Here is a 22,268-nt window from a genome sequence, read left to right on the forward strand (position 1 = left end):
CAACATCTGAAAGAGGGCTTAACGCATTTGCCATTTCGCTCAGGGATGTGACCTAACTCCTTGCTGACCTGTGTTTTGGTAACCTCGGTGCATTTTGCTTGTTCAGCAAAAGTGTTGTTGAGAACCTTAATCTGAGTCACATTAAACAGACAAAGCTTTTGTAATCTAAACAAGTTACCTATCCTGTCACATCTGGAAAAGCAATTTGCTGCAGATTTCTCCTCCTCTGAGTTATCATTTGGGATATCTAGTATTCAGCAGGGAAGAATATGATACTGACACAACCGCAATCTACTGTTAACCCATTCTGCGCTGTAGGATCTCTTTGGTACTCTGAGACCTGATTGGTGAAGTGTGTTGCTTGCATTTCCAGCATCTGCAGATTTTCTCTTGCTGGTGAAACTTTTCCCAGCTGACCTTGGAGGCAGGAAATGGGACATCTGGCAACTAAAAGTTGTTTGGATACACTGATTTTTGTTTTAAAAGCTACATCCCAGTTATACATTTGACTTCCACCAACTTCAGCAGAACCAGGTCCAAATGAGGCAACGCACAGTCTGCTGGAGAAACTCACTGGGTCACAAAGCATCTGTGTGTTTTGCAGGGGGGAGGGGGTTGCATAAAAAGATTGTTAATGTTTTTTTAAAACATAAAGCAAAAGCAGTTTCTGCATCCCTTTGAGGATGCCCCTAAGCGCTATACTTAAAGGTGTATTTAGTGAAGTGACATTTGTTAGGAATATACACAGCAAGAACCCACAATATGAGTGACCAGATTACCTGTTTTGATGATGCTGAATGACGGAACTGCACTGGCAATCGCTTCCCTGGCACTCAAAGCAATGACAGAATGGACAAGCCAGTGCAGTTTAATTTTCCATCTGAAGTGCATCATCCAACTGTGTAGGGTTACTCTCAGCAGTTGTGCACAGGTCACGTAGGAAGGCCTGAACCCTCAATATATTCATGGTATTTCTCAACATGTAATTGCACTCGTTACATTATTGGCCAGAAGGGCTATTTTGTTGAAAAGGAAAGATGCTTCTGCTCCTGCTTTGATACAATGGTTCTCTCAGGTGATGCCGTGTCTCAGTTTGGAGAAAATCAGAAGTCGAACTTTTGATCCTGAATTTGATTTTGAGAAAAGGTGGGGTTCATTTGCCCACTACTATCATCTGATTTGAGTTAATTAATATGGTTTCCTTCTGATTTTTGTTTAAATGGATTTGAGTTGGCAGATTGATGTCTTTCTTCTATGGAAGCTTGCATGATGTATAGCTCCGGGGTTGTGCTCCAAATGGGTTTTTTTCCCCAGTTTTTTTAAGTTAGTAGGTTTTTTTTCTTAGTAGGGTTTCTTTTTTCCTTTCTTTCAAAAAAAATTCTTAATATTTTATTTTTCTTATTATTGATACATTGCTTAACTTTGTTAATCAGTTATTTGCTAATTTTATTTTTCATTGTACATAATGACATATTGACTTGATTACCTTAATGTATTTTTTGTTAATCTTCAATAATAATTAATACAAAAGATTTTAAAAAATGAAACGAAGGCCTGAACACACAACCTCTGATTCAGAAATGAGGATACTGTTCTCTGGGAAATGAATGAGAGGAGAGGACGTCATGGCTGATATGGCAAAGTGCGTCTACCCGAGCCCCAGCAGTGGGTGGACTTGTGTAGTTGAAGGATACTCCTGTGTAACAATGCAGGAACTAGTTAATGAGGGAGCACTGATTGCTGGTGTTGAAACTTGTGACAAAATGCCGGGTTCCTGCTGGAGCTGGAGACAACAGAGACACCAGATGCCGGAATCCTAAGAGTAACAAGCCATCTGCTGGAGGAACTTGAGGGGTTGAGTGGAATTCTGATGCGGGGTTGTGACTAAAACAATTCTGTTACACCCCTTTCCAGCAGATTGTGTGTTGATCCATTAGGATTTTACTCTGCTGAAGTTGGTGTAAGTTGAATGTGGAATGGGGATGTAGCTTAGTGAGAGAATGCATGCTTTACATGTATGAGGTCTTGGGCTCATTCTCAGCATCTCCACCAAGTGCCTGTGAATTTAGGTGGCATGGTAGTGTAGAACTCCTCCAAGACAACCACAGCCTTGACGTAGGGTTCGGAGGCTTGCTTGCCTCAATGACCTGGAGATCATTATGTTGGCTGCAGTCAGGGCCTTAGAAACATAGAAAACCTACAGCACAATACAGGCCCTTTGGCCCACAATGCTGTGCCGAACATGTACTTAGTTTAGAAATTACCTAGGGTTACCCATAGCCGTCTGTTTTTCTAAGCTCCTTGTGCTTTGGCTCTTGTTAGGGCCACCCATACCAAACAGTTCAAAGGGTAAAGGCCAGACTAAGAGTGCTACACCAGTTCTCCAGATCCAGGGGTTCAGCTCAGGGCTAACAACCCTGACTTGTCAAAAAAAGGAACCAGCAATGAAGAATCTTCCTATAGCTGTGTGCGACAGAGATGGAGGACCTTCATTGCTGCCCTAAATGCCAGCGGCGTAACGGGCAGTAAGTAGTGTAGTGGTTAGCACCAGTGATCCAGATTCAACTCCCACTGCTATCTGCAAGAAGCTTGTACGTTCTCCCTGTGACCGCGTGGAATTCCTCCCACATCCCAGAAATGTATGGGCCAGCAGGTTAATTGATCACGGGGGTGTAATTGAGCAGTGCAGGCTTGCTGAGTCAGAACGTTCTGTCACTGAGCTGTATCTCTAAGTCAGTGAATAAATAGTAAAGAATTATAAGCTGTAGCAGCAGATACTCACCTTCAGTGCTGGTGGTTCTGACCTGAGGAGGTGCTTCATTGATGAAGGTGTAATTACTCACTGCTCATCAATGGGCTTTGACTGGAAACAAATCTCACTAAGATTCGGAGAGGAATGCAACAGTAAAAAGGCATGAAGAATCTCACAGAGTTACCCAGCATGGAAGCAGGGCTGCAGTGTCCATGCACCTCCACCCTAATCCCATTTGCCCGCATTAGGATATCCATTATTGTATGTGTCTTGCATATTAAAGTGCCTCTTAAACATAGTGATTACATAATTGTTTACATTACCTCCTTTGGCAGTGTGCCCACTCTCTGTGTAACCACTCTCAGATCCCCTTTAAAACTCCTCCTCAGCTGAAACCTAAAGTCTCTTTATACTCCTACCCTACAGAGAAGACAATCTCCCCTTTGAAGTGATATACATGTCTCAGTAACCCAAGCTGGCTCTCACCTGGATATCTCAGACTGGCCTCAGATTCTACCCACCTTGTTTCCACATCCTGAGCACCATCTGTACCCTAATTGCTTCTTTGAACCTCTCCACACCTCTCTCTTTAAGACCTTATTTAGTGCACAGCCAAGCCCTTCGGTTCTTGTTATCCGCTTTTATGAAAGCTTTGCAGTGTTGCAGTAAATGCAGATTGATGTTGAAAGTAATGAGTGACCTTCAGGTCAATCAAAAATTATCTTTTTCATGTGGATGAGACCCTCCAGTCATTCTCCTGAGGCAATTTAACCTCATTTTGTAGGATGCAACATTGTTGTACGGTGAGTGTTAATTGTCCATTCCCAACTCCCTCTAAACGGAGTGGCTTCCCAGTCCACCACAATACTGTGCGTCTGGTGTTACTTATGGGCCAGACTGGTGAAAGATTGCAGGGCATCAGAAAGCCATATGGTTTTTTAATGACAATCCAGTGGTTTCGTGGTCAGTATTACTAAAGACTAGGTTTATTTTTCAAATCCCACTGCATCCATGGCAAGCTTCGGACTCAGGATTCTACATTGCTAATCCAGTCTGGTAATTTAACTACTACATGCCCTGGCCAGCCCAGGAGATAACGTAGCCATGGGTTGGTGTGACTGTAATTTAGTGAGTATTATCTGCTCTGCCTTGATGGGTGAACTCTGCCCTGTGGGGGAGGAGATTGACAGCTTAGGGCTCATTTTAGAGGACATGGCTGAGTAAATGCATGCTTCAGCAACATAATGAGGCATGCCATAGTTGGGTATACCCATTGATTCTGTCTTCTCTCCTCTCCTGTCGGGCAGAAGATACAAAATCCTGAGAGTGTGTTCCACCAGGCTCAAGGACAGCTTCTGTCCTTTCCCCCCTATTCTGGCTTCTTCTCCCTTCCTTTCCAGTCATGATGAAGGGTCTCAGCCAAAATGTTGATTGTTTATTTCCCTCCATAGATGCTGCCTGACCTGCTGAGTTCCTGCAGCACTTTGTGTCTGTTGTTCAAGATTCTACCCTGCTGCCACAAGTCTCTTGAACTGACCTCTCTTATGCTAAAAGTGAATGCTTGACCTCCCAATCTACCTTGTGGTGGCCCTTGCATCATATTTATCAATCTGCACTGCACTTTCTCTGTAACTGCAACACTGCATTCTGCATCCTGCCTTACTTTGTCTTGACTGGATAGGTTGAGTGAGCTAAAGCTTTTCTCTCCGGAGTGAAGGAGGATGAGACACGATTTGATAGAGATGTGCAAGATGATAAGAGGCATTGATTAGAGTGGACAGCCAAAGACTTTTTCAGATGGCGGAAATAGCTAATACAAGGGTGCCTAATTTTAACAAGAGTGGAGGAAGTATAGAGGGGATATCATAGCTAGGTTTTTACACAGAGAGTGTTGGGTGCATGGAATGTGCTTCCAGGAGTGGTGGTAGAGGCAGATACACAGGGTCATTTAAGAAACTTTTAGACAGGCATATGGATGATAGAAAAATGGAGGACTATGTAGGAGGAAGGATTAGATTGATCTTAGAGTAGGTAAAAAGGTTGGCACAACATTATGGGCTGAAGGGTTTGTACTGTGCTGTAATGTTCTAAGTTCTACCACAGGGGTTCCCACCCTAGGTCCATGGTAGGGGTCCATGGCATAAAAATGACTGGGAATTTACATTGATGTACTTGTGTATGGACTGTCTAAATAGCACACAAAAAAAGAGCTTCCTACTATATCTCGTTTCATATGAAAATAATAAACCAAATACCAGCATCCTTCCTCCTTGCTTGACTTCTTTAGAGGGAAACTGGTGGGGTGAATGTTTTATCTTAGTCTTCTGGGCTAATACCATCTTACAGTCAACATCGGAGAAGAGAGCAAGTACTCGGGATGTGAAGTCAGTGCTGTACCATCTCTGACAGTGAGACCACTTGAGGTTGTGAGTTGTAAGATTTTGTTTAGCTCCAAGAGCACTTGAAAATATTTCCATCAAACGTGGGACATAGTACAGCAATGGAAAGGCAATTGGGCCCACAATATCTGTGCCAGTCTTGTTGCCAAGTTACACTAACATCCCCCTCCTCTATGCCACCCATATTCTACCATCCCTTCATACCCATGTCCCAACTCTTAAACTCTGCCAAACTGTCTGCTTCCATCTCTACCCCCCAGTAACCCATTCCAGGCACTAAGCACTGTCTGCGTCACATCACCTTTAAATGTCCCCATAACCTAAAAGCATGTCCTCTAGTACTTGAAATTTCTACCCTGGGGCAAAGGGTTCTGACTGTTTACACTATCTATGCCTCTTGTAATCTTAAAAATCTCCCCTCAGCTTCCATCACTCTAGGAAGCACAACCCAAGTTTGGCTATCCTTTCTATGTAGTTCATACCCTCTAATCCAGGCAGCATCCTTTACTTAAAGTGAAAGACTAGCTCTATTTGCCACATGTACATCAAAACATTGAAATATACAATGAAACGTATAGTTTTAACCAAAGCTAACACTGTCCGAGATTGTGCTGGAGGCCTCAATTGTCACCAGGCTTCTGGCGCCAACAAATGAGTAACCCTAACCGTACATCTGGAGTGTGAGGGGAAACCCACGCGGTCGGTCACAGGGAGAATATATAAACTCCTTACAGGCAGCGGCAGGAACAGAACCCCGATTGTTGGCGCCGCAAAGCGTTCAGCTAACCACTGTGCTATAATGCTGCCCCTGTTCTCTGCATTCTATTCACAGTCTCCACATCCTTCCTGAAAGGGGGAAACCAGAACTGCGCACAATACTCCAAATGCGTTCTGACTAAAGCTTTATATAACTGAAGCACAACTTTCTGACTCCTCTACTCAATGTCCCGACCAGTGAAGGCAAGCATGTCATGCACCTTCTTTACCACCTTTTGTCTAAAATGGGTAAAGTTCAAAGTAACTTTATATCAGAGTACATATATGTCACTTTCTAATAGGCATTCTAAGTACAATAGAATAAATGAAAAACTATACACAAAAACTAAAAAAACAACCAGTGCGCAAAAGACAAATTGTGAAAATACAAAAAAAGCGATAATTAATAAATAATAGAATACTCGGAGTGGTAGCTGTGTGGAACGAGCTTCCGGTAGAAGTGGTAGAGGCAGGTTTGATTTTGTCATTTTAAAAAAAAATTGGATAGGTATATGGACAGGAAAGAAATGGAGGGCTATGGGCTGAGTGCAGGTCGGTGGGACTAGGTGAGAGAAGAGTTCAGCGCGGACTAGAAGGGCCGAGATGGCCTGTTTCCGTGCTGTAATTGTTATATGTTATAGAATCCTTGAAAGTGAGTTTATAGGTTGAAGTATCAGTTTAGAGTTGAGGTGAGTGAAGTTACCTATTCAGGAGCCTGTTGGTTAGAGGGTAATTGTCCTTGAACCTGGTGGTGTGGGACTTAAGGCTCCTGTACCTGTTTCCCAGTGGCAGCAGTGAGAAGAGAGCATGCTTGGATGGTGGGGGTCCTTGTTGATGGATGCTGTTTTCTGGTGGCAGCACTTCTTGGAAGTGTGCTCAAGAGTTGGGTTTTCCCTGTGATGGACTGAACTGTGATGAAGGAGACAGGAGAGAACAGTGGTGAGATTTCTGTGGTTTTAAAAGCTAACTTCTAATGTTTTCTTTTGGGAAGGAGTGAAACGATGCGTAATAGTGGGTGAAAAGGAATGGAGCAGTGGGCAGGACAGTTTTACTATTTTTAGTTCTAATTCGATTTAAAATGTTTAGGTCACTTGTGGTCAATAACTGTTTGACAAGAGTAATCTCTCTTTCTGAATAGTTCCATTGCCACAGCATTAATTAAATGTGCGGAGATGTTTGTAAGGTGGGTGTATCAGGGAGGCAGGATTTCCTTTGCATTCAGTGTGAAAATGTTCTGCAAATCAATGAGAGGAAAAATGCAGTACATTTTACCGTTAATTGTTCAGTCTTTTGCCGAGTTATGCTTAGTGGTTTGTTTAGTTGGAGACATTGATTAAGGAACACACATAAAGTGCTGGAGGAACCAGAGTCTCAGCCCAAATCGTCAACCATATTCCTTTCCATAGATGCTGCCTGACCCACTGAGTTCCTCCAGAATTTTGTGTGCATTACTCTGGATATTTAGCATCTGCAGAATCGCTTGTGTTGTTGATTACAGAAGTTCCAAGCCAAAGCTACATATAAGACTCTCCATCAGTTTTTGGGGCAGGTAAACATATTAGAATGAAAACAACACACACAAAATGCTGGTGGAACGCAGCAGGCCAGGCAGCATCTATAAGGACAAGCACTGTCGACATTTCGGGCCAAGACCCTTCGTCAACAGTGCTTCTCCCTATAGATGCTGCCTGACCTGCTGTGTTCCACCAGCATTTTGTGTGTATTGTTTGAATTTCCAGCATCTGCAGATTTCCTCGGATATTAGAATGGAGTCCAGTTAAGGTGAAATGATCCATTTTTTTCTAATGTAATTGCGGTCCATGACATCACCAACACTGAGATACAGCTGGTGGAGCTACATGCACAAACGTGCTGGAAGAACTCAGCAGGTCAGGCAGCATCTGTGGAGGGAAACTAACTGTTATGGTTCAGGCCAGGAACCATTCATTCAGATTCAAATTTATTTATCACATGTACATTAAAGCATGTAGTGAAATACATCATCTGCATTAACAAGCAACATGCCTGAGTATGAGGGCAGCCTACAGATGTCACCGCATATTCTGGCACTAATGTAGTAGATCAACACAGACCACAACAAGCAACAAAACAACAATGCCAAAACATGACCCTTTCCTCACTCACACCCATCCTCTAACGCCCAAAAGGACTCCAGGATTCAGGATCGAGTTTTGGCTGACCATCCCTGCCTGGTGTTGCTTGGCTGCTGGGTTCCTCCTATGTGCGTTGCTCAAGACTTCCAGCATCTGCAGAATTTCTTGTACCTCAGCTGGTAGAGCCTCTGTTTCATGGCTGGCTCCACCTTGCGGTTACTCCAGATGTCACATGTGCAGTCCCATGATCCCATACAGCTCAGTTCCTCACAAGATCTCTACTCTCTTCCATTTCTGGTCTCTTCAAATTTAAATCATTTCCTTCTTGGTGGCTTTCCAGTCAGCTGCTTGGGCCCTGAGTTCATCCAGTTATCTCTCTCCATTTCACCTTGTTCACTTTATTAGACCTAGGTCTTTGATTTTCCGCCCTGATCCCATTTTATGTGGAGAAGAAAGTTAACATTACAGGTTGACAGCCAACAGACAAGGGGTCTTCATTCTGAAACATTGCCTGTTTTTCTCTGCACAATCACTGCCTGTTCTGTTGTGTGTTTCCAACATTTTCTGCTGTTATTTCGGATATCGAGCAGTTTCTTGTTTTGATTATCATCATTTTTATCTGGATTCATGTCAAATTCTGCTTTTGTTGTTTTGTTATGTTCTATGTTGTTCTGCCAAGCATCGTGGCCATGCCATGTTGACACCAGAATGTGTGGCAATACTTGCTCCCAGCCCATCCTCTGTCTTTGTTGGTTCTTAACACAAATGACTCATTTAAGAGGCCACTTTATTAGTTACACTTGTACTCTTCATTAATGCAAATATCTAATCAACCAATCATGTGGCAGCAATTCAACAAATAGAAAGATAGAGACATGGTCTGTAGGTTCAGTTGTTGTTCAGACTAAATATCAGAATGGGGAAGAAATGTGATCTGAGTGACTTTGACTGTGGAATAATAGTTGTTGCCAGACGGGGCAGTTTGAATACCTCGTAAACTGCTGATCTCCTGGGATTTTCATACCTAACGGTCTCCAAGTTTACAGTGAATGGTGTGACAAACAAAAGAAACATCCAGTGAGCACCAGTTCTGTGGACAAAAACACCTTGCTAATGAGAGAGGTGAGAGGAGATTGGCCAGCCTGGCTCAAGGTCGCATTAGCTTAAATAACCACACATTACAACAGTGGTGTGCAGAAGAGTATCTCTGAATGCACGGCACATCAAATAGACTACAGGAGCAGAAGACTATGAAAATACACTCGTTGGGCATTTTAATAGGTACAGGTGGTACATGATAAAATGGCCATTGAGTGTATGTTTCTGTGTACATGTGATTCTGTAGCATGGCTTCTGAGTTGACATGAGAATTGAGGGATCTAAACAAAAACTCTGCTAGGAAGAATGTTAAGGTACTGAAAGCATTTATTGGCTCATCATAAGTCACTACCAAGATACACGATCTCTTGAAAGCCACAATTCTAACCAGCCCTCCTCTGTCTTTCCCCTGCAATACTTATCATAGCTGGAGAAAGCCCCGGTTATTTTTCTCTGAATTTCCTTGTCAAAAGTAACTGTGTGATGTTTAATTGAAATGGTTTAGCAATGATCTTCTGTTCGGAGGAATTCTGCAAGCAACTGAGTGTGTCGAACTGCATTTCCAGTGAATTAATATTTAATGATTGTTCCAGAGCGCGCTGCGGTAATCAGGACTGTAATAACAACGAAGGAATGCGGAGTTCTGGTGGAAGAAGCTTTGTTTTAATAGCTGTGCTTTCTGATTTATGTTTTTGCTGCACTTTTCTTCACTAACGACTGCCCACCCTCCTCTCATTTCAGGAAACTGTAGCAGCTGCTGCTCCACATTTTCAGTCCTGAAGAAGCGAGTGAGTATTTTATTCCCAAAAAATGACTCACACCTTCATTGTGAAAAGATGGCCATTCATGCTTCTCGACTTACGCAAAGTGTGGCGGAGAACAGTGGTTACTCAGCAGTATTGGTCACAGCTCAGTAGATGGCCACTCGTCACCTGAAGGTTGTAGGTTCAAGTCCCACTCAGGAGCCTCAGTGCACAATTCCTGGCTCACCCTCATCATGCGCATAAATGTGCCATCTTTTAGCTGAGACCATGTCCGAGATTTAAAAGGGATGAACTGTATGGATCAATGTACGTGTGACAGATAAAGCTAATCTTAACTCTGAAACATCCTTGCCACGTCCACTTTATCCAAACCTTTTAGTATCAGGGAGGTTTGTGAGATTCCCCATTATCCTTATGAATTCCATTGAGTGTAGTCTCAGAGATATCAAATGTTCCTCATATATTAAGCTTTCATTCCCAGGATCATTCCTGTGAATTTCCACATCCACTCTACCCAGGTCAAATGGGACCAGATTGATGGGCACCTTAACTGGCATAGAGATGTTGGGCTGAAGGTCTTGTTTCCATGTAGTGACCACAATGCTCATTTGCTCCAGCACCACACACTGGAAACAAATGTGACTTTCCAAATCCTCTCAAGGACACAGATTACTGGATCACAGCTGAAAAACTTCAAGTTTACTCATGGGAATGCCGGGGCCACTCACAGTGTGGGGGAGAATTAAGGATGGCATTGAGACTCCCAAGCTCGCTGTCAGGAGCCTAGTGTAAATGGCAAAAGAAGCTCAAAATATCATAGACTGCTCAAACTGGACATCCCTAGTGGGCGATTCTGTAGTGCCCACATTGGTCTCATCTGTAATCTCAGACGCCGCAGGACTGGAAGTCAAGTCAAGCTCAGGCAGTATCGGTGGATGGATGTTTTGGATCGAGACCCTTCATTTGCACTAGTGATCCAGGGGAAGGGTCTCGCCCAAAACCTCCTCTGTCTGTCTCCCTCCACAGATGGTGCCTGACCCGCTGAGTTCCTCCATCATTTTGTTTGTCTGTGTCTCTGCCAAGTGATCCTCCACCCCGAGAAGAAGCCAACCAAAAGAACAAAAAGCAGAGTATTAATTGATTTATTATTGTCACATGTACGGAGGTACAGTGAAAGAACTTGTTGTCCATGCCATCCATACAGATCATTTCTTTACATAGTACGTTGAGGTAGTTCAAAGGAAAACAATAACTGAATGCAGAATAAAATGTAACAGTTACAGAGAAAGTGCAGCACAGACAGATAATAAGGTGCAAGGCCATCATGAGATAGACTGTGAAATCCAGAGTCCATTTAGCAGACTGTTCAGTAGTCTTATAACAGTATCCGTACTTGAGCCTGGTGATAGGTGCTTTCAGGCTTCTGTGTCTTTTGCCCAATGATAAAGGAGGGGGTGGGTGGGTTCTCTGATTATGTTTGGCTGCTTTCTTGAGGCAGTGGTAAGTGTAGACAGTCCATGGAGAGGAGGCTGGTTTCTGTGATGTGCTGAACTGTGTTCACAACTCCTCCGGTCACGGGCAGAGTTGTTGCCGTCCCAAGCTATGGTGCATCTGGATAGAAAGCTCTCTTTGGTGCATCAATAAAAATGGGTGAAGATCTAAGGGGACATGTCATAACTATTTTATCCTCCCGAGGAAGTAGAGGCACTTTCTTAGTAATAGCGTCTGTGTGGTTGGACTACGGTAGGATTGAAAGTGCAGCCGCAGATAGACAGTGGTGAAGAAGGCTTTTGGCATTCAAGCCTTCATCAGTCAGAACATTGGGAATAAAAGTTGGGATGTTAGGTTGCAGCTGTACAAGATGTTAGTGAGGCCAAATATGGAATATTACATTCAGTTTTGGTCACCCTGCCAGTAGGAAAGATGTCAGTATGCTGGAAAAAGCACAGAGAAGATCTACGAGGATATTATCTCGACTCAAGGGACTAAGTTATAAGAAGAAGTTAGCCCTGTTGGGCTTTATTCCTTGGAGCATAGAGACTGAGGAGTGATCTTATGAAATTATGAGGGGTGAATTAACATATTCTTTTTCCAGGAGAAAGGGGACCAGGAAATGGAGAGCTTGCGTTTAAAGAGAGAGGAAGGATTAAAAAGGGCAATTCTTCACATAGATAGTGTGGCATATATGTAACGAGCTGCTAGCAAGAGTAGTTGCAGCGGGTTCAATTGTAGCATTTAGGTAATTATATAGATAGGAACGGTTTAGAAAAATACAGGTCAAGCACTGGATAAATAGGACTAGCTTAGGTGGGTATCTTGTTCAGCACGGACTAGTTACTGTATCATTCTATGGCTCTTACCAGCTTGAGAACGATGGGATAGAGAATGACTTTAACCCCCAATTTGATTCACACTTCACTGGGAGGCCCACACGTCACCTGAACTGGACCCAAGCCTTTTTCCAGTAAAGTAGACAACTATCTGTTCCCCTCGGGCAATTTTCCCAGCTTCGCACCTGGAATTTCCAGCATTTCTGCTCCCCCTCGTCTCACACTTTTGAAAGTGTACTGTACACATATCCATATTATTGTTGGCGTCAGCTCACCAACCACAAGGAGTGCTGCCTAATCCTGAGTGGACTGGTCCTGGCCCCCTGCCAGTCCGCTCTCACTTCCTCGGTCTCTTGCAGAAGTATTCTGTTCATACCTGTAACCGACCTGATGGCTCTTCCGCGTCTCACCAGAGCTCCTGGATTGAAATCAGATACCCGGCCGTGGGGTTGAATGTCATGAAGGCAGAAAAGCCTTGGACGTGTCAAGATCTTCCTTTATCTATCTGTATTAATTCAGGAATTTCAATGTTAGCAATGAAAGTAACAACTGTAATAGAGTAATTGAGCACTTCAGCAGAGAAACAAACCCTTCAGCCCATCTGGTCCATGCTGACACAATCTTCTGCCTAGTCCCATCTACCTATACCTGGACCACATCCCTCCAAACCCTCTCATCCATGTATCTATCCAAACTTCTCTTAAGTGTTGCATCTGCCACCTCCTCTAGCAACTCATTCCATACTTGCACTACCCTCTGTATGAAGAAGTTCCCCTCAGACTCCCCTTGGATATTTCATCTTCTACCCTTAACTTGTGCCTCTTGTTCTAGTCTCACCCAGCCTGAGGGGAAAATGCCTATAAATATTCATCCTCTCCATAACCCTCATAATTTTGTTTGCCTCTATCAAACCTCCCCCCCATTTTCCTACGCACAAGGGAGTAAAGTCCTACCATATTCAACTTTTTCCTAAATCTCAGGTCCTCAAGTTCCAGCAAATTCCTTGTAATTTTTTGCACTTGTTCAAAGTTATTAATATCTTTTCAGTGGGTCGGTGACCAGGACTGCACACAATACTTGAAATGAGACCTTGTCTAAGTCTTGTACAACTAAAACATAACATCCCAACTCCTGTACTTAGTCCCCTGATTTATGGAGGCCAATGTGTTAAAAGCTCTCTTTACGGGCCTATCTACTGTCCTTTTTAGGGTTCTGCCTCTCAGTGTTAACACCATCCATCCATGCACGTGTTCTTTGGTAATTTCCTTGTTCATTAACTTAATATTAAAAATAATATGATGGATAAATCAGTTATCACTGTTTAATATTACTGCATATCAGCTGGGAACACTGCTGTTTAATACTCCTGTGTGGTGGTAGAAGGGTGAACCTGTTACTGCTTTTTACTGCCCTATAGATATCTTATAGTTTAGCTTAAACTGCTTGCACTCAGTGGCTTCTCTACTGGAAACCTCCTGTATCTGATAAAGTGGCCACTGATTGGATGTTCAAGGTGATCTGCTGCTGTATCCCATCCAATTCAAGATTCGACATGTGTGATCAGAGATGCTCTTCTGCACACCACTGTTACTGAAATAGTTCAATTTAGTATCAGAGAATGTATAAAGCCTACAACCTGAAACTCTTTCTCATCACAGACAGCCACGTAACAAGAAACCTCAAAGAATGAAAGATCAGAATTCCAAGGCCCCACTACCCTTCCCTCGCACAAGCAGCAGCCGGAGCATCGACCCTTCCCCCTCTCCCCACCTGTGCCAGCAGAAGTACTGACCTCCCCGCCCCCCCCCTCCCCACTATGCAAACAATAGCAAAAGCCCCCAAACAGACCTCCACAAAAACTACGGTCCATAACCCAACACTTGCATATCTCAGACAGGCTCAGGGAGAGATCGCTGCTGCAACAACGAGAGCGGAGACCAACAGCTCACTGTTCCGATGTTACAATCTCCCTTATAACTTCTCCAAGCCCTCTGACTCGAGGACCAACATGCTTTTACTCACCATTGAGAGAGAGAGAGGGATGGCTCACGCACAGGGGCCTTCTTCCAACTGCAGCACACATCGCCTGCTGTCCCAATGTTGCTGTCTTCCACTTTCAGTCGGCGAAATTGCCGAAGAACCGAATCATCTATGGGGCCGCTTCCCGAAGACATACATCTTCCAGACCGTTCCTGGAGATAGCGAAGTGCCAGGCCACATAGCCAGACCGAAGACATACCACTTGCAAAGAACCATAGTTTGAGCTGTAGAACACGGACTCTGACAGAACCCCAACCACCTTGAAAAGAAAAGTAAGACATAAGAGAAGAAAATAAGCTGTTTCATGGACCAACTCGAAGAAGTCACCTGGGTCAAAAAAAAATCAGTGACACCAGTTTTCCTAGCTCCTCCTCATTGTAATGTGATTATTTGAGTTACTGTTGCCTTACTGACAACCATTCTCCTACAACCTCTCACTAACAAGGTGTTTTTGTCCACAGTACTGCCACCCAGTGGATTTTTTTTTGTTTTTCACACTATTCTCTGTAAACTCCAGAGACTGTTGTGTGTGAAAGTCTAGGAAGATCAGCAGTTGAAGAGATACTCAAACCACCCCATCTGGCACCAATCATTCCATTCTTCTGCATTCTGATGTTTGATTTGAACAACTGAACCTGTTCACCATCTCTGCAGGCTTTAATGCATTGAGTTGCTGCATGTGGTTGGCTGATTAGATATTTGCATATTACAGGTATATCTAAAAAGGAGCCACTGAGTGTATTTAAACTTTTTATAAACAGATTTAATCCAGTGTACTAACTGTGTATCAATAGCTTGTGTTGCATATGACAGTGCAGTTGTAGATTACATTCTGTGGGCTGTGTCTTGTTTGTTAATGTTCTTTTTATACATTCTCTGACCATCACATTTTTTCTTTCCTGTGTGCATAGCGTAATTGCAGCAATTGTGGAAACAGCTACTGCTCAAGATGTTGTTCATACAAAGTCCCCAAGTCATCAATGGGAGCCACTGGTAATATTAGTCTTGCTATTGTTCTTGTCCTGTACATTTTTCTTGATTTTTGATAGTTTAGAACACAGACTAGTACATCACAAAACAGGCCCTATGGGCCATGATGTTCTGCCAACCTTTTAATCTACAAGATCAATCTTAACATTTCCCTTCCACTTAGTCCATTTTCCTTTCATCCACATGTCTATCTAAGACTTTTAAATGACCCTCATGTAACTGCCAGAGAGAGTACAGAAGGGTCATAGATTACTACAGCACTTAAAAGTTCCTTTGGCCCATGTGGTCTGTGCTGAACTGTTATTCTGCCTACTTCTATTGACCCGCACCTGGACCATAGCCCTTCATAACCCTCCCAACCATGTACTGATCTGAGCTTCTCTGAAATGTTGAAAGCGAACTGGCATCCACCACTTCCGCTGGCAGCTCGGTCCACACTCACCACCCTCTGTCTGAAGAAAGTTTTCCCTCATGTTCCTCTTAAGTAGTTCACCTTTCAACTTTACCCCATGACCTCTAATTCTAGTGTCACCCAACCTCAGTGGAAAAAGCCTGCTTGCAATTTACCCTATCTACACCCTTCATAATTTTATATACCTTTTTCAAATCTCCCCTCATTCTCCTATGAACCTTTCCCTATAACTGAAGTCCTCAATTTACTGACAGCAATTTGGTAAATTTTCTCTGTACTTTTTCAATCTTATTGATGTCTTTCCTCCAGGCAGATGACCAGAACAGCTTCAACTACTTCCTCAGACAGCACATTCCAAATAGATACAATACTTTCTGTTTAAAAAAAAAACTCCCCCTCTGATTTCTATGAAATTTTTCCCGTTACCTTAAACCTTCTAGTTCTTGATTGCCTTTTCTTGGGAAAATGACTGAGTGCACTCAGTCCATCTCTGCTTTTCATGAAGTTATACTGTCCTGTAAGATTACCTCCCAGTCTCCAAGGAATAAAATGCCAGGCTATCTAACATTTCCTTCTAGCTCAGGCCCTCAAGACCTGTCAACATCTGTATAAATCTTTACTGCACTCATTCCACTCTGATAACATCTTAACAATAGCAGGATTATCAAACCTGTGCTCAGAACTCCAAGCACGTCCTCTCCAGCATCCTAAACAAACACACTATGATGACCTGACTGATAAAGACCAAAGTGCCAGAAGCCCTCTTCATAATCCTGCCTAGCTTTGACTCAGTGTTATACAGTGCTAGCATTCATTTCAGGAGAACTAGAATGTAAAATCAGAGATGTGATGCCGAGGCTTTATAAGGCATTGGTCAGACTGCACTTGGAGTACTGTAAGCTGTTTTGGGCTCCTTAACTTAGAAAAGATGTGCAGGCATTTAAAAAGGTTCGGAGGAGGTACACAAGAAGTATCTCGGTAATGAAAGAGTTAATGTATGAGGAGTGTTTGATGACTCTCGGCCTGTACTCGCTGGCGTTTAGAAGAATAAGAGGGGACCTCATTAAAACCCATCAAATATTGAAAGGTATGGAGTGGATGTGGAGACGATATTACCTATAATGGGAGAGTCTAGGACCAGAGGGCACAGCCTCAGAATACAAGGATTTCCCTTTAGAACAGAGATTAGGAAGAATTTCTTTAGTAAGAGGGTGGAATTCATTGCTACAGGTGGCTGTGGAAGCCAGGATGAAGGAAGAGCAGTAGATGTAGTGTATATGGATTTCAGCAAGGCACTTGATAAGGTACCCCATGCAAGGCTTATTGAGAAAGTAAGGAGGCATGGGATCCAAGGGGACATTGTTTTGTGAATCTAGAACTGGCTTGCCCACAGAAGGCAAAGAGTGGTTGTAGACGGATCATATTCTGCATGGAGGTCGGTCACCAGTGGAGTACATCCAGGATCTGTTCTGGGACCCTTACTCTTTGTGATTTTTTTAAATGACCTGGATGAGGAAGTGGAGGGATGGGTTAGTAAGTTTGCTGATAACACAAAAGTTGGAGGTGTTGCGGATAATGTGGCAGGCTGTTAGGTTACAGCGGGACATTAATAAGATGCAAAACTGGGCTGAGAAGTGGCAGCTGAGTATCAAAGGTAAGTGTGAGGTGGTTCATTTTGGTAGGTCAAATATGATGGCAGAATGTAGTATTAATGGTAAGACTCTTGGCAGTGTGGAGGATCAGAGGGATCTTGGGGTCCGAGTCCATAGGACGCTCAAAGCAGCTGCGCAAGTTGACTCTGTGGTTAAGAAGGCGTACGGTGTATTGGCCTTCATCAATCTTGGAATTGAATTTAGGAGCAGAGAGGTAATGTTGCAGCTATATAGGACCCTGGTCAGACCCCACTTGGTGTACTGTGCTCAGGTTTGGTCGCCTCATTACAGGAAAGATGTGGAAACCATAGAAAGGGTGCAGAGGAGATTTACAAGGATGTTGCCTGGATTGGGGAGCATGCCTTATGAGAATAGGTTGAATGAACTCAGCCTTTTCTCCTTGGAGTGACGGAGGATGAGAGGTGTCCTGACAGAGGTGTACAAGATAATGAGAGACGTTGATCTTGTGGATAATCAGAGGCTTTTTCCCAGGGCTGAAATGGTTGCCACAAGAGGACACGGGTTTAAGGTGCTGGGGAGTAGGTACAGAGGAGATGTCAGGGGTAAGTTTTTTACTCCAGAGAGTTGTGAGTGTGTGGAATGGGCTGCCGGCAACGGTGGTGGAGGCAGATACGATAGGGTCTTTTAAGAGACTTTTGGATGGGTACATGGAGCTTGGGAAAATAGAGGGCTATAGGTGATCCTAGGTAATTTCTAAGGTAGGGACATGTTCGGCACAGCATTGTGGGCTGAAGGGCCTGTATTGTACTGTAGGTTTTCTGTGCTTTCTATGTTTTTACTCCTCAGGCATGATGAAATTACAGCGTAAACTAGATGGGCCAAACAGCATAATTTTGCTTTTATGGTCTTATGGACTTCATTTTCAGGGAATTTTGTACTTCAAAAGGTTCAAAAGCGAGTCACCACCAGAATAGCAAGGCAATTTAGGGATGTTGCTGAATGAAAACAAATGGAACAAAAATACTGGGTATCAGAATGCTAATGTATTAAAATCACGTTCTCTCTCTCTCTCTCTATTTCAGCACCGGACGCTCAGCGAGAGACAGTGTTCGTATGTGCTCAGTGCTATTACCTTTTGAGCAAATAGGATGGACCCCTTTCTTCCCTTCTCTCTTTCTCCCTTCCTCCTCTTTTTGTATGTGCATTTTACTTTATCTTTTAAATGAACTTCACTGAATCGGCACACTCGACAATGAAGCGATGGACATGAGCGGATTGTACCAGCCCTCCGAGTTTCACAGTCATGGGGATCCGGGAAGTGCTCCGATTACAAAGGGCAACTTTGTTTCTGGAACCAGTGATATAATATAAAGTCTCACAAAAGAATATGTATCCGTAACTTTAAATGTTGCCTTCTATTGTATATATGATGAGATTAGATACTTTTTTTTTGTATAGTGTGTGATGTAGAAGAATATTTAAAGAGCTGGTAAAACTTGCTAAGCCCATAAACTGCATTTCTTTATGATTTACTTAATATCTGTGATGCTGGTTTGATTTTTCTCAATAAAAAAATGGCACATTGCAGAACATGATTGGTACATGATTTAAGGGTCTGATGCTTTACTGGGTGGGGCACTGTAGTCATAGAATTAACTACAGTGTGGGGAAAATGCCTCTTTTTCTTTGTAATGTTTCCTAACAGGTTGGTAGTTGATTTATTATTGTAGCACATACCGAGATACAGTGGAAAAACTTGTTTGCATGCCATCCAGACGGATCATTTTTCACGTAAGTACATTGAGGTGGTACAAAGGGAAGAAGGAGTATGTAGACTATAGTGTTAACAGTTCCAGAAAAAGTGCAGTGCAGATGGACGAGAGGGATGTTCATTTAGAGCAGAGATGAGGAGGAATTTCTTTAGCCAGAAGGTGGTGAATCTGTGCCAGAGATGGCTTTGGAGGCCAAGTCATTGTTTATATTTAAAGCAGAGATTGGTAGGTTCTTGATTAGTAAGGGCAGCCACTTAATTGGGCCAAATTGTACTGACCTTGATGTGTTCCAATTAACTGGAATCCACTCTATAGACATAAAAGCAGCGTAAAATAAATAGGTTAGTGCTACAAAATGGTGCTGAGGTCGATGACAGCGAATGGCAAATAGGCACGAGGATCCTGCTTCTGCTTCTAGAATTCACACAACCATCCAACGCCAGTTCGAGTCAGCCCCAAACTCTCCTGCAGCCCGCTGATGATCTCCCCAGCAAGGGCTTATCCTGCTCTCTTTTGAAAGTGCCTATTGAACCTCATTCTACTACCCTGTTGGGGTTTATTGTACCAATGTCCTGTGATAAAAATATCATAAGGAGCACTAACCTAAGTCTTTGATGTTAATGGAATGGAAGCATTCTCCCTGTGTGTCACAATAGACTTTAAAAATTAAACTGGTAGATTGAATTTCTTAAAAAATGTTTGAAATAATCAAGTTCAAGTTTATTGTCATAGGCATAAATGCTATGAAAATTAGCTTATTACAGTATCAGCACTGTACATTGCAAACATAAGTTAACATAAACTTCAGTTAACATAAATCATGCATAACGTACTCAACAAAATAAACATAGTGGCCCCAGTGCAAGTTGAGAGAGAGGAAAAAAACACAGTCTGAGGTAGAATTAGGTTTTTTCAGGTCAATCAAGCACAGTATGGCAATAGGGAAGGAGACGCTGATTCTGAGTGGGTCTTCAGACTCCTGTCACCTGATGGCCCCAAAGAGTGGTGATGTTCTCCAACCATCTGGAGTCTTTCGAAGAACTGAGCAATCCCTTGTGGTGTCACTGTTGCTCAGCTGTCTGGGTCCAGGTCTGAGAGAGAGGGCTCTTACCTGAGGGCCCACCAGTGGTACACCCTCCCACAACATCCATCCCTAATAACCCCCAGAATCGAGCAGGCTGTTTGGAATCAACTACATTGGTGGATCTGGGGGTGCATACAGCCCACGCTGAGTTAAGAGAGCAGAAATTTCCCCTGGAGATCACCAGTAAATAAGATGGATTTCTGGTTTTACATTCTCTGACATTAAACTGAACTATTGAACAACCCGGGTTTGTGACTGACTTTTCAAAGTTGCAGATTTATTCATCTGTATGAACAATGTGATTTGAACCTGTCTCTGTATCAGTGTCCTTGCCTCTGGGCACCCCCCCCCCCCCCCCGAAGACTAGCAAATTTCTACAGATGTGCTGTGGAGAACATTCGGACAGTTTGCATCACCAGTGGGTATGCAGGCTCCAGTGCACAGGATCGGAAAATCCTGCCAAGGGTTGTAAACTCAGCTAGCTCCTTCATGGGCATGGCCTCCCCACCATCGATGATATCTTCAAAAGGCAGCATCTACCATTAAGGATCTCCACCACCCACAATCCTGTGCGTTACAGCCTGCCCTCTTCTCATTACATTCATCAGAGAGGAGCTACAGGAGTCCAAAGCCACACACTCAGTGTTTTAGGAACAGCTCCTTCCTCTCCACCATCAGATTTCTGAATGGACATCAGACAATGAACCCATGAACACTACCTCACTATTTTTGCTTTCTTTTTGCACTCTTATAGTAAGTTGTAGTATATCTTATGTATTGCACTTTGAAGCTGCAACAACAAATTTCACAATATATGTCAGCGATAATTAATCTGAAACTTATTGTGAAGCAGCCGGCTGGTGCCGAAGTGGCATCAGCGCCAGAGTTTGAATCCAACTCTTGCACACTTTCCATCCGTGCTGGGTTGAGCGTCGAGCTAGCAACTCGGCCTCGTAAAAAATAAGAAAGCCTGCTAAAAAAAACGACAGCGTCCTGATAATTCCACTTGGAGATAAGGGCTTTCTCCTTCTTCTTATTGTGAAGCGCTCAAGCACAAAGGAGCATGTACTAGTTGATGTGGAAATGCAGTGACTCCAAACAGAGATGCAGCCAATGGTACCACTAGCAGTGTGATACCATCATGTACAAAAAAGCTGGATGAACTCAGCAGGTCAGGCAGCATCCGTTGAAAGGAGCAGTCAACGTTTTAGGTCGAGACCCTTCGTCAGGAATAAAGAGTGGGAGGGGCCCTATAAAGAAGGTGGGGGGAGGGTGGAATGTGCCAGATGAGAAACCGATCAGAGGAAAGATCAAGGGAGGGGATAGGCAGGAGAGGTGAAGAAGGAATCTAAGGGGAAAGCACTTTGGGTAGTAGTAGAAGGCAGAATCATGAGAGAGGTTAGAAGAGGAGGCAGAGTGAAAGTGGGATGGGGGAAGGGAGAGTGATGGAATTACCAGAAGTTGGAGAATTTGATGTTCGTATCAGGGGGCTGGATACTACCCAGACGGTCTATGAGGTGTTGCTCCTCCAACCGGAGTTTGGCCTCATCATGGCAGTAGAGGAGGCCATGTATGGACATATCCGAATGGGAATGTGAAGCAGAGTTGAAGTGAGTGGCAACCGGGAGATCCTGTCTGTTGTGGAGGTACTTGACACCCTGATACTTTGGTAATTGCTAATTAGTTTATTATTGTCACATATACTAGATACAGTAGGATATGGAACACATCCTTTTGTCACTACTCTTAGGAAGGAGATACAGGAGCCAGAAGACCCACATTCAATAGTTCACAAACAGCTTCTTCCCCTCTACCAACAGATTTCTGAATGGTCCATGAACCACCTCGTTATTCCATTTTCTTCCACTATTTATTTTGTAGTTTGTAGTAATATATAATTGCACTGTGCTGCTATTGCAAACAACTAAGTTCACATCATACAAGATGGCATGGTAACATTGTGGTTACAGTACCAGCGACCCGCTTTAAATTCCCACAACCGCCAGTAAGGACTTTGTACATTCTCCCCGTGATCCTGTGGGTTTCCTCTGGGCGCCCCAGTTTCCTCCCACAATCCAAAGACGTACTGGTTAATTGGTCATTGTAAATTGTCCCACGATTAGGCTAAGATTAAACTGGAGGAT

General features: G+C 43.4%; 1 protein-coding gene across 1 annotated transcript in view; it reads left to right on the forward strand.

Moving 5' to 3' along the window:
• zfyve27 (zinc finger, FYVE domain containing 27) overlaps positions 1-18,858 on the forward strand; it is a 204,803-nt gene extending 185,945 nt beyond the window's left edge. The window contains exons 9-11 of the mRNA XM_059947154.1: positions 9,861-9,907; positions 15,165-15,246; positions 18,351-18,858. Of these exons, the coding sequence (XP_059803137.1) occupies positions 9,861-9,907; positions 15,165-15,246; positions 18,351-18,415 (194 nt within the window). The 3' untranslated portion in view covers positions 18,416-18,858. The remainder of the gene's footprint in view (positions 1-9,860; positions 9,908-15,164; positions 15,247-18,350) is intronic.
• The last annotated feature ends 3,410 nt before the right edge of the window (positions 18,859-22,268 follow it).

Source organism: Hypanus sabinus, chromosome 22 (assembly GCF_030144855.1).
Source record: "Hypanus sabinus isolate sHypSab1 chromosome 22, sHypSab1.hap1, whole genome shotgun sequence".
NCBI lineage: Eukaryota > Metazoa > Chordata > Chondrichthyes > Myliobatiformes > Dasyatidae > Hypanus > Hypanus sabinus.